The following is an 11795-nucleotide window of genomic DNA, read 5'->3' on the forward strand; positions in this document are numbered from 1 at the left end:
AAAAAAGGGGGAATTTGCTGGAAGCCGGTCCATCCTTGCTGCTTGACACAGTCGCTGCAGGAAAGAAACATCTGCACAGCATATGTTTCAAGGGACCTGGCATATATAGCATATTGTTCTTAATATGTTTGCTCTCCTTAGTGCCATGTGTTTTAACCAAGGTCACCTCTCCGAGAAAGGTTGTTTCCCCAGGTGGGGATTTTTCCCCGAGGTTAGGGAGGGGATACAACCCCTTAATTAAGTGCCAGGCGGGTAGTTAAGCTACATAATCTTTACTCCCTGGAATGGAGATAAGAAACGCCCTAACCTTTGTAATAGAAATTGACAGGATTAAAATCGGCTGGTATAAATATAGATGTAACAAGACAATAAACATCAGATCCTGATCAGTTCCTAACCAGAACTCCGACCAGAACTTTGGCTGGAGATCCTGGCTAGAGGTCCTGACTAGGCTGCTGATCAACTGAAGGCTGTCTCCGTGTCATTCCTTCTTTGCCGACTCCGTCCACACCTTTGGGGACCCCTGGACCTGCTGGGGTTGGACCCCAACATCTTTTGATCTGAAATGGGTCTCATTTACACAGCAGAAGTATGGGTATAGATCTCATATCCATTCAGCTACCCTGTGTTTTCTGGTTGAAGCAGTTAACCCGTTTACATTATAAGTGATTATTGATAGGTATGTAGTTATTGGCATTTTTAAATTAATTAATACAGTTCTAGAAGGGGACTTTAACTTCCCATTGACATCACTGGATAGATCTGCCGGAGAAAAAAAAAGTCAGTAAGGAAAAATTAGTCTTAAATGACTCATTAGACAAGATGGATTGGATAAATTTATAGCAGAGATTATCAAAAGGAATGTCACACTGGCCAAACTGGTGTGCTACAACAAGGAACACCTGGCTATTTACTCACTAGCACAGACTACATTACCCATAGATTGTCAAATAAAATGTGACAAAGGCCTGCACAGTAATAGTGGTGTGGTGAGCATGAGTTAAATCCAGACATTTTTTTTTAATATATATTTTATTGACTTTTTACAGAGAGGAAGGGAGAGAGATAGAGAGTTAGAAACATCGATGAGAGAGAAATATTGAGAGAAACGTTGATCAGCCGCCTCCTGCACACCTCCTACTGGGGATGTGCCCGCAACCAAGGTACATGCCCTTGACCGGAATCGAACCTGGGACCTTTCGGTCTGCAGGCCGATGCTCTATCCACTGAGCCAAACCGGTTACGGCAAGACATTTTTTCGACAGATTGCCAAATATATACTTTGATAGACCTCTAAATTTCAATAATTACTCCATTTGCGCCATGAGATTAAAAATGTTGAAATCTTGGACTTAGAGCTTTTCACCCCAAAGTAGAAGGATATGCATTCTGGACAAAATGAAGACAGAAGGACCTCTCAACCTAGAAACAATGTCTGCTTCATCTATTTTCCCAATGACCATGTGAAAAACAAATCTTTTTTATTTTATATTAACACACCTCTGCGATATTCCTCACTCCAGTAGCAGAAAATGGAACTATTGTCTAGGTGACATCAAATTCCTATGAATGATCCAGATCCAATAGTTTGTCCCAAACAGAACAAAACCATAAAGCCCCTGGTCCAGATAGAGACCTAGAGACAAAATATCAGGAGATTCTTATACATATGAATGCTCCATGGGAATGTCAGGGAGTAGAGTAGAAGAGTATCCAATATCTAGTTTCTTTAATTATTGTGTGATCCTTTGGGTCGGCCCATGAAAAGCATCTGATATTACCAGCTTATACAAATTTACAACAGTACACTGGAGAAGGAACGAATGTGGGGCTTTCATTTCAATCTCTGTTTACCTGCTGTCCCTGGAATTTACAGTCACGGTTTGGAAAACACTGCAAGGACAGCTAATGCCTATAAACATACCTGTGGTCATGCTGTCAATATACAAAATAATTTTTGATGCAAAATAATAAAATGCTTCAACTGCAAATCTGCCACGGACTCTGGGGTTCCCTAGATTGACCAACATTCAGCTACATTCAACTAATTGAAAATAAAATTGGTTTTACACTGGTTGATTCTACCCGAAGGAAAAAGTTAATGAGGTAACACTGGAAATTTCTTCAGGATTCCAATGAAAATCAGGACAAGAGAAATCATTCCAGTTATAAAGTACACAGAAGCCAATTTATTATATTCCAAAAATTAATAATATTCAAAACTTTAGAATCCAGCATAAAAATTCAATGGTGAGCTTCCTGAATGTAAAGCAAATATTTGCCAAATTCTGATGTTAGTTACATCATTAGTAAAATTCCAAAGTACTGAACAGAAGCTACAGGGGCCTGAAGGGCTGATGTGGAGAAAGAAGTTTAGATGCCATTGTTATAACACAGAAAGGAAAATAGTTGGGGCTATAGAAACATCAATGATAAGAGGGAATCACTGATTGGCTGCCTCTTGAATGACCCACAACTGTAATTGAGTCACCAATCAGGACCTGTGCCTTGAGCACGAATTGCACTCTGGCCTCCTGGTTCATATATCCAAGCTAAACCACTGAGGCAAGCCAGCCAGTGATTTCTCAAATTTTCTACAGTGTAAGAATTTCCTGCACTATAAAAGTCTCTGATATCCAGTAAATTTTGACCTCTTGGTGCAAGCCACGTCCCGTGTGGTTTCAGAGTTCATGATCTGGAGAAGGGCCACTCGAAAATGACAGAGATGAGACAAGAAGTAATAATTTGGAAATATTGGGAGCCAGGCGGAAAGTCCAACACAAGGGGAAGGACTTAAACTGGTGACCAGGCCTTGCCAAACTTTTATTCAATTTTGGATACACATATATCCCTTGGTCAGGCAGGCAATTCCGGTAACAGACGGACTATCTTAAAGGTCAGTAAATATTAGTAAAGATTTACTCTGAGACTATTTGGTCAGGAAATAGCTTGAGCCCCCATTGTCTCGACTAAACAATCGGTGCATAACTCTGTCCCTTGCCAGGGCTCAAGGTTGAACCATGTTCCAGGCTCCTTGTTTACACTTTTCTAATAGTGAAGACAGTGGGTAGCTTCCAAAAGTACAGGATCTTGCACATGCTCTACATTTGAAAGGTTTCTTCTGCAGTATGAAGTCTCTCATGTGCAGTAATACATGCATGACTTTTAAGGCTTCACTACATTTTTCATATTCATAAGGCTTATTTGCAGTCAGAATTCTCTGACATTCAATAACTTCTCACTGCTGGTCAAGGGCTTTTGACACTCCTCCTATCTGTAATACTTCTCTCAAGTATAAACTCTGCTGTACAATAAGGCAGGAACACTCATTAAAGGCTTTGTTACATTTTCACATTTATAAGGCTCCTCTCCAGTATGACTTCTCTAATATGCAGTAAGGTTTGAGGAGCTGCCAATGGATGTGCCACATTCTCTTCATTCATGTGGCTTCTCTCCAGTATGAACTTTCTTATGCTTTGTAAGTTGTGAGGACCATCTAAAGGCTTTGCCACACTCTCTACATTTATAAGGCTTCTCTCCAGTATGGACTCTCTGATGTAGATTAAGGGAAGAGGAAGATGTAAAGGCTTTGCCACATTCTCTACATTTATAAGGCTTCTCTCCAGTATGAACTCTCTGATGTATATTAAGTCTTTTGGACTCATTGAAGGCTTTGCCACATTCTCTACATTTATAAGGCTTCTCTCCAGTATGAACTCTCTGATGATAAGTAAGGTGTGAGGACCGGATAAAGGCTTTGCCACATTCTCTACATTTATAAGCCTTATCTCCAGTGTGAATTTTATGATGGCGAATAAGTTTTGAGGAATCACTGAAGGCTTTACCACATTCTCTACACTTATAAGGCTTCTCTCCAGTATGAACTCTCTGATGTATATTAAGGGAGTACGAACATCTAAAGGCTTTGCCACATTCTCTACATTTATAAGGCTTCTCTCCAGTATGAACTCTCTGATGACGATTAAGGCAGAAGGATTGGCTAAATACTTTGCCACATTCTCTACATTTATAAGGCTTCTCTCCAGTATGAACTCTCTGATAACTAAGGGATTCGGACTGCCTAAAGGCCTTGCCACATTCTCTATATTTATAAGGCTTCTCTCCAGTATGAACTCTGTGATGTTTATTAAGGGAGGAGGAAGTGCTAAAGGCTTTGCCACATTCACTACATTTATAAGGTTTCTCTCCAGTATGAACTCTGTGATGTTTATTCAGGGAGGAGGAATCACTAAATGCTTTGCCACATTCTCTACATCTGTATGGTTTCTCTCCAGTATGAACTTTCTGATGTTGAATCATGTTCGAGGCATGAAGGAATGCTTTACCACATTCTCTACATTTATAAGGTTTATCCTCAGTATGAACACCTTGATGTTTAGTAAGACCTGCATGGCTGGTAAAGGATTTGCCACATTCTCTACATTCATAAGGTTTCTCTCCAGTGTGAATTCTCTGATGAATAGTAACAGTTGAGGGCCGGCTAAAGGCTTTGTCACATTCTCTACATTGATATGGCTTCTCTCCAGTATGAACTCTCAGATGTCGGTTAAGGTTTGCAGACTCACTGAATGCTTTTCCACATTCTGTACATTTATAAGGCTTCTCTCCAGTATGTATTCTCTGGTGTCGATTAAGGTTTGTGGATTCACTGAATGCTTTGCCACATTTTGTACATTTATAAGGCTTCTCTCCAGTATGAACTTTCCGATGTCGAAACATGTTTGAGGTGTGGAGGAATGCTTTACCACATTCTCTACATTTATAAAGCTTACCTTCAGTATGAACACTATGATGATTAGTAAGAACTGTATGGTTGTTAAAGGCTTTGACACATTCTCTATATTTATAAGGTTTCTCTCTAGTGTGAATTCCTTGATGAAGAATAAGGTTTGAGGGCTGACTAAAGGTTTTGCCACATTCTGAACATTTATAAGACTTTTCTTGAATATTATTTGTACGATGTTGGGTATGTCTTGAGGACTGACTAAAGTCTTTTCCATTTTCCCTGAGTTTGCAAAATGTTGCTATAGTGTGAAATCTTGCCTTATGTATAATAAGAGATGAATGATATTTAAAGGCTTTGCCACATGATTTACATTTGCAAGGCTTTGCTCCAGTATGAATTGTCTGATTTAGAGTACAACCTGAAGGCCAAATAGACGTTTTAACAGAATCTTTACATGTATAAGGTTTTTCTCCACTATGAACTTTTTTGCGTCTATTTAGATTGAATATTTGACTGAAGACTCTCCCACATGGATTCCATTTGTAAGCCTCCTCCATAGCATGTATATTCTCTTGTTCACGGTATTTTGAAGACTGCTGAAAAGACTGGATACATTTACTTCCTTTGTGTGTCTTCTCCACAATAGGAATAACCTGACGTATATTGTGATTGGACATTTGGTCAAATACTTTTCCACTTTTACAACGGTCCTCTGCAAGCTCACTTGTCCGATGATTAAGATATGACTCTTGCTTAAAGTTGTTCCAATGTTCATTCCATTGATAACTGCTATCTCCATTATGTGTACTCTGGTGATAATGGGAGATAGAAAGACTTTTACTGACAGTTATGATTTTATGAAAAATGCTTGTTCCATAAGAACCATTCTGTGATACTCATTAAACCAAGATGGTTGTATAGGAAAAGCTTTCCTAATTTATTAAAATTATAGACAAAAAATAAATACAAAACATTAATTGTCAGAGGAAGAATGAATCTTTGTTTAAAAGATTGCCAAACTGCCCAGCCATCATGCCTCAGTGGTTAAGCTTTGACATATGAACAAGATAATGATTCCATTCCCAGTAAGGGGACATGGCCTGCCTGTGAGAATGGTCCTTAGTGGGAGGCATGCAGGAGGCAGCCAATGAATGATTCTCTCTCATCATTGTTGTTTTCCTCTCCCTCTTTCTCTCCATTACTCTCTGAAATCAAAGATATATTTTTTAATAAAAAATATCATAAAAAATTGCCAAATTCAGCACATTTTAATTTTATGGATACATTATGAATTTATATATTTTAGAAATGATTGAAAGTTTAATCCCACTCTACATTTTAAACAATTCAAATAATTATTTATTCTAGAGACTATGTGAATTCCTAGTTTTTCCAAATTCTCTTTCCAAGAATGCGTAACAGTAAAAAGTTGATTTTGACTTTCCGGACCTTCCCAAATGCATAATACACCTGACTTCTTTTATAACAAGAGTTTTATTATGATAACTGCTTCAGATTTGTTCTATTTATATTCACTTCACCTCTTCTCATCACACTCTTTCTCAAATTCAAAGGCTTTCATTAAGTGTGCATTATCAAAGCAACATCTTTTATATCTTACCAGTATTATTTCAGAGAATAAATCATGTACTCCGGGCTTTAGCATAAAGGCCTGGTTATCTTTAGATGATGTAGCTGAAAGAAAACAAATTATTAGTTTTGACAATCAGATGAGTGCACCTTGAAGTTACCAACAAGTATTGACCAAATGACATTCTGGATGATTCCAAGAGCGAGTGATGAATTTAAACAAAGCTCAAGATAGGTACAATGAAGAAAACTCACATCAAAGAGTTGCTTACATTTGCCAATGATACCTGCTCAAACGCCCTGGCACACAGTAGCAATATTATAAAAACACTCCCAGTTTATTCACTGGAGAGAGAGAGAGAGAGAGAAAGATGAAGAAAGTGTATGATCAATGATCTCTCTGTTTTGAGGGCTCTTGAAGAACATGTGTCTCTTGTGCATGACACAGAGTTTGAACAGAATTGCAGTAAAGGGTGAATACCCTGTGGTAGCTGCTACAAAGAAACAATGAGAAATAGTTCAAACACCACAAAGACTGTGATTCTGAAGATATATATCAAGCCTGAAAAGATACTGTGGGTCTGAAAAAGAAACAGAAAACATTTCCAAATGGGAAATTAAACAGACAACCGAACCAAGAATACAGATCCTGAAAATAGTATTAACCGAAAGTAGAATTTGTGCCACAGATGGTTATTATTTGTTTCCTCCTATAAAAAGCATGTTCAAAAGCCTGCTTGTTTACAATTCCAGAATCTCAACAAAAGATATCAAGTAATGCAAAGAAACAGAAAAAGTGTACCATCAGGAAAACAGAATAAATGTAATCAAACTGGCACTACATTAATGCAAGTATATTAATTATCTCAAAAAGAATGGTAAATAAATACGTTAATGCCAATAAGGGGGGAAAAATACAACTATATAATATCACCAAAACATTATATATCCAAAAGAAAAATACAATGAGAGAATATTTTATAAACACCACACCGAAAGGGGATATTTCAAAACATAATACCAGAATTAACAAATACAGTAGAATCATTAATGAAAGACATTTTCAACTTAAAACATCAAAGAATTTGCCTGGAAGCGGTGGCTCAGTGGTTGAGGGTCGATCTATGAACCAGGAGGTCACGGTTTGGTTCCACATCAGGGCACAGGCCTGGGTTGAAGGCTTGATCACCAATCATGCAGGAGGCAGCTGATCAATGATTCTCTCTGTTTACTGATGTTTCTATCTTTCTCTCCCACTCCCTATATCTCTGAAATCAATAAGGATATATTTTAAAAATAAAAATTAAGCCCTGACTGGTTTGGCTCAGTGGATAGAGTGTCGGACTGCGGACCGAAGGGTCCCAGGTTCGATTCCAGTCAAGGGCATGTACCTTGGTTGCGGGCACCATCCCCAGTAGGGAGTGTGCAGGAGGCAGCTGATCGATGTTTCTCCCTCATCGTGTTTCTAACTTTCTATCCCTCTCCCTTCCTCTCTGTAAAAAAAAAAATCAATAATAAAAAAACAATCCTGTAGGTTGCTTAGTGTAAAAAAAAAATCAATAAAAAATATTTTTAAAAAATAAAAAAATAACAAAAATTAAATAATCAAAGAATTTGTACATAAATTATTAAAATGTTAATTAATTAACATTTTGATGAATAAAAGCCAACAAACATGTGCAAATATGAAGAGAACTTCAGAAATCCCTGACACTAATAAATCGACCTCCAAGAGGACCCCATAAAGACAGGAATGTGGAAAGGAATAGCTAGGTATATAAAAAATTAATCATGCCCTGACTGGTTTGGCTCAGTGGATAGAGCGTTGGCCTGCGGACTGAAGGGTCCCACGTTCAATTCCGGTCAAGGGCATGTACCTTGGTTGCGGGCACATCCCCAGTGGGGGGTGTGCAGGCGGCGGCCGATTGATGTTTCTCTCTCATCGATGTTTCTAACTCTCTATCCCTCTCCCTTCCTCTCTGTAAAAAAATAAAATCAATAAAAAATATATATATTAAAAAATTAATCATGTAAGATCCTGACAATTGGAGAGACATATAAACGCAAGCAGCTAACTGAATTCTAAGTAGAATGAATATAAACATGAGAACAGATAAAAAACAATGCAAGTATCATAAGTACCAGAATACTATCTTAACAGAATATCCTATCCTATATAATAAAAGCCTAATATGCTAAGTGCCCAGTTGTCCAGTCAGCCGTTCAACCAATCAAAGCATAATATGCTAATGATATGCTAAGGCCACTCAACTGCTCGCTATGACATGCACTGACCACCAGAGGGCAGACAGTCAACTGGTTGACCAGTCGCTATGACATGCACTGACCAGCAGGGGGCAGATGCTCTGACAGGTAGGTTAACTTGCTGCTGGAGTCCAGCTGATTAGGACTGAGCGAGATGGGCTGGACACACCCTGGAGCCCTCCTGCAGTCCCTCTCTTGTCAGGTCATCCTCCGCATCCCTCCCTGACCCCGATCATGCACCAGTGGAGTCCCTTGGCCTGGCCTGTGCCCTCTCGCAATCCAGGTCCCTTCAGGGGATGTAGGAGAGCCAGTTTTGGCCCAACAGCAGAATGACCAGTCGCTATGATGCACACTGACCACCAGGGGGCAGACACTCAATGCAGGGGCTGCCCTCTGGTGGTCAGTGCACTCCCACAGGGGGAGCGCCACTCAACCAGAAGCTGGGCTTACGGCTGGCGAGCGCAGCGGCAGTGGCAGGAGCCTCTTCCGCCTCCACAAGAGCACTAGGATGTCCAACTGACAGCTTAGGCCAACTCTCCATGGGGAGCGGGCCTAAGCTGGCAGTCAGACATCCCCTGGGTGCTCCCAGACAGTGAGAGGGCGCTGGAGGGGCTGAGGGACTGCCCCCCCTGAGTGCACAAATTTTGTGCACCAGGCCTCTAGTTCTATATAATAAAAGGTTAATATGCAAATTGACTCAACGGTGGAACTACCAGTCGCTATGATGTGCACTGACCACCAGGGGGCAGATGCTCAACGCAGGAGCTGCCTCCTGATGGTCAGTGCACTCCCACAGGGGAAATGCCTCTCAGCCAGAAGCCCTAAGCCAGGCTCACAGCTGTTGAGTGCAGCGGGGGTGGCGGGAGCCTCTTCCACACCCATGGCAGTTAGACATCCCCTAAGGGCTCCCGGACTGCGAGAGGGTGAATGCCGTGTTGAGGGACTCCTCCCAAGTGCATGAATTTCGTGCACCACGCCTCTAGTAAAAATATAACTTCTCATGGAAAAGACAGGTCCTCTAAGATCATTAGGGGGTTTCTAAGCAGAATACTATTGGGGGTAAAAAAAAGGGCATGAAATAAAACACGGAACTGATAAATGAACAAAAACCATCCAACAAAAAATTCTGACAAAACAGATGATCAACAATGGAGAGGAAAAACTTTTCCAGCACCAAAACTTTCTCATTATTAGACCTTCTCATTGTTCGACCTGCCCTATAAATAATCCTTAAGAAATTACTTCTGGAGGTCATTTAAAAATTCAATACAACACTAAAATATGAACATAATGAAGATTCCTTGTTTGTGGAAAAATATAGAGAAATATAAAAATTTGTGGTGTTCTAAAAAAGAAACACATATCACTTTGATTTCTCTTATGGAACTTTAGAAAATAAAAGGAATAGTCTGAACAGCATGGCTCAGTGGTAAAGGGTCTACCTATGAACCAGGAGGTCACAATTCGATTCCTGGTCAGGGCCCATGCCTGTGTTGCGGGCTCGTTCCCCAGTATGGGGTGTGCAGGAGGCGGCCCATCAATGATTCTCTCTCATCATGGATGTTTCTAACTCTATCCCCATCTCCTCCTCTGAAATATAAATGTATTTATAAAAAATAAAAGGAATAAAATCCTAAATCTCTGCTATAAGACAATGTAAAAAATAACGTGATATCAACTCATGTGTGTACATGGGTAGAAATAGCAATTAGCAGAGTTTTTGTATGCAACTGACGCTACGGGTTTAAGGTAGATTGTTATAACCTTAAGATATTTTAAGTGGTTCCCATGGTCATAAAAAAAATAGAAAATAAAATGATCTTGCTAATAGGTGACAGAATTCTGTATTGCAAATCACAGACTCTTTATATCTAATAATATATACATATATCTAATTAATTTCTCAAAACATGGTATATAGAACCAACCAACGAGGTTAGCTGTGTTCCGGTACATGAGAGAAATTACTACAAAATAACAAACTAATTATGTATTTACATGAATAACAGCATAATTGAAAATGAAATATTAACAGTTTAGTTCCTAAGAAGGTACATGATTTGTATGCTGTCAAGCATAAAATACTGCTGACTACCCTCTGCAGTGTGTCTCAATGGTTAGAGCATGGAGCCACCCACCAAATGGTGGCAGGTTTGATCCCAACCCCATTTGGGACATATGAAGAAGACAAACAACAACATGTCCCTCTCGCATCGATATTTCTGTCTCTCTCTTTCAATCCCTCCCTCCCTTCTTTCTACTCTCTGTAAAACTCAATGGAAAAAACATAATAGGGTGAGGATTAACAAAATAAAACACACACACACACACACACACACACTGCTGGCTGAAATTGAAGAAGAAACCACTAAGTTGAAAAACACATTCCATGTGCTCGCTTCGGCAGCACATATACTAAAATTGGAACGATACAGAGAAGATTAGCATGGCCCCTGCACAAGGATGACACGCAAATTCGTGAAGCGTTCCATAAAAAAAAAAACCAAAACAAAACAAAAAAAAAAACACATTCCATGATTCTACTTTGAAATGCTAACATTATCAGATGTCATTAGTACCCAAAGTGACCTAAACCCGTGGTCGGGAAACTGCGGCTCTTTGGCCCCTTGAGTATGGCTCTTCCTAAGCCTTAGGAGTATCCTAATTAAGTTAATAACAATGTACCTCTCCCTCTGCCTTGCTCTCTGAAATCAATAAAAAAAATTAAAAATAATAAACAAAAACCTGTAATGCAGACATTAACGCAGAGGGAAATAAATACAGCAGGGTAGAATAAAGGCCTATATACAAATTCTCCTGGATAGGGTCTAAAGATCTTCAACAAGGGTGCCTAAACCACAGATAAGAAAAGGATACTCTCACCTTGCCTGAGTAGCTAGCTCAATTGTTCAGAGTGTGGTCCTGATACCAAAATATTGCACTTTTGATTTTTGCTCAAGGCTCATTAAAAAAGTAACAAATGGCCGAAACCGGTTTGGCTCAGTGGATAGAGCGTCGGCCTGCGGACTGAAAGGTCCCAGGTTCGATTCCGGTCAAGGGCATGTACCTGGGTTGCGGGCACATCCCCAGTAGGAGATGTGCAGGAGCCAGCTGATCGATATTTCTCTCTCATCGATGTTTCTAACTCTCTATCTCTCTCCCTTCCTCTCTGTAAAAAATCAATAAAATATAT

The 11795-nt window shown here is 39.6% G+C and overlaps 1 protein-coding gene and 1 pseudogene across 1 annotated transcript in view; both read right to left on the reverse strand.

The window, feature by feature from the left end:
* LOC102252255 (zinc finger protein 420-like) overlaps nt 1-11795 on the reverse strand; it is a 254464-nt gene that overhangs the window by 166146 nt on the left and 76523 nt on the right. Inside the window, exon 8 of the mRNA XM_014534314.1 lies at nt 6369-6442. Within this exon, the coding sequence (XP_014389800.1) occupies nt 6369-6442 (74 nt within the window). The remainder of the gene's footprint in view (nt 1-6368; nt 6443-11795) is intronic.
* Nucleotides 1-11795, reverse strand: part of LOC102250485 — a 297308-nt pseudogene that overhangs the window by 144360 nt on the left and 141153 nt on the right.

This window comes from Myotis brandtii, unplaced genomic scaffold (genome assembly GCF_000412655.1).
Source record: "Myotis brandtii unplaced genomic scaffold, ASM41265v1 scaffold1289, whole genome shotgun sequence".
Taxonomy (NCBI): domain Eukaryota; kingdom Metazoa; phylum Chordata; class Mammalia; order Chiroptera; family Vespertilionidae; genus Myotis; species Myotis brandtii.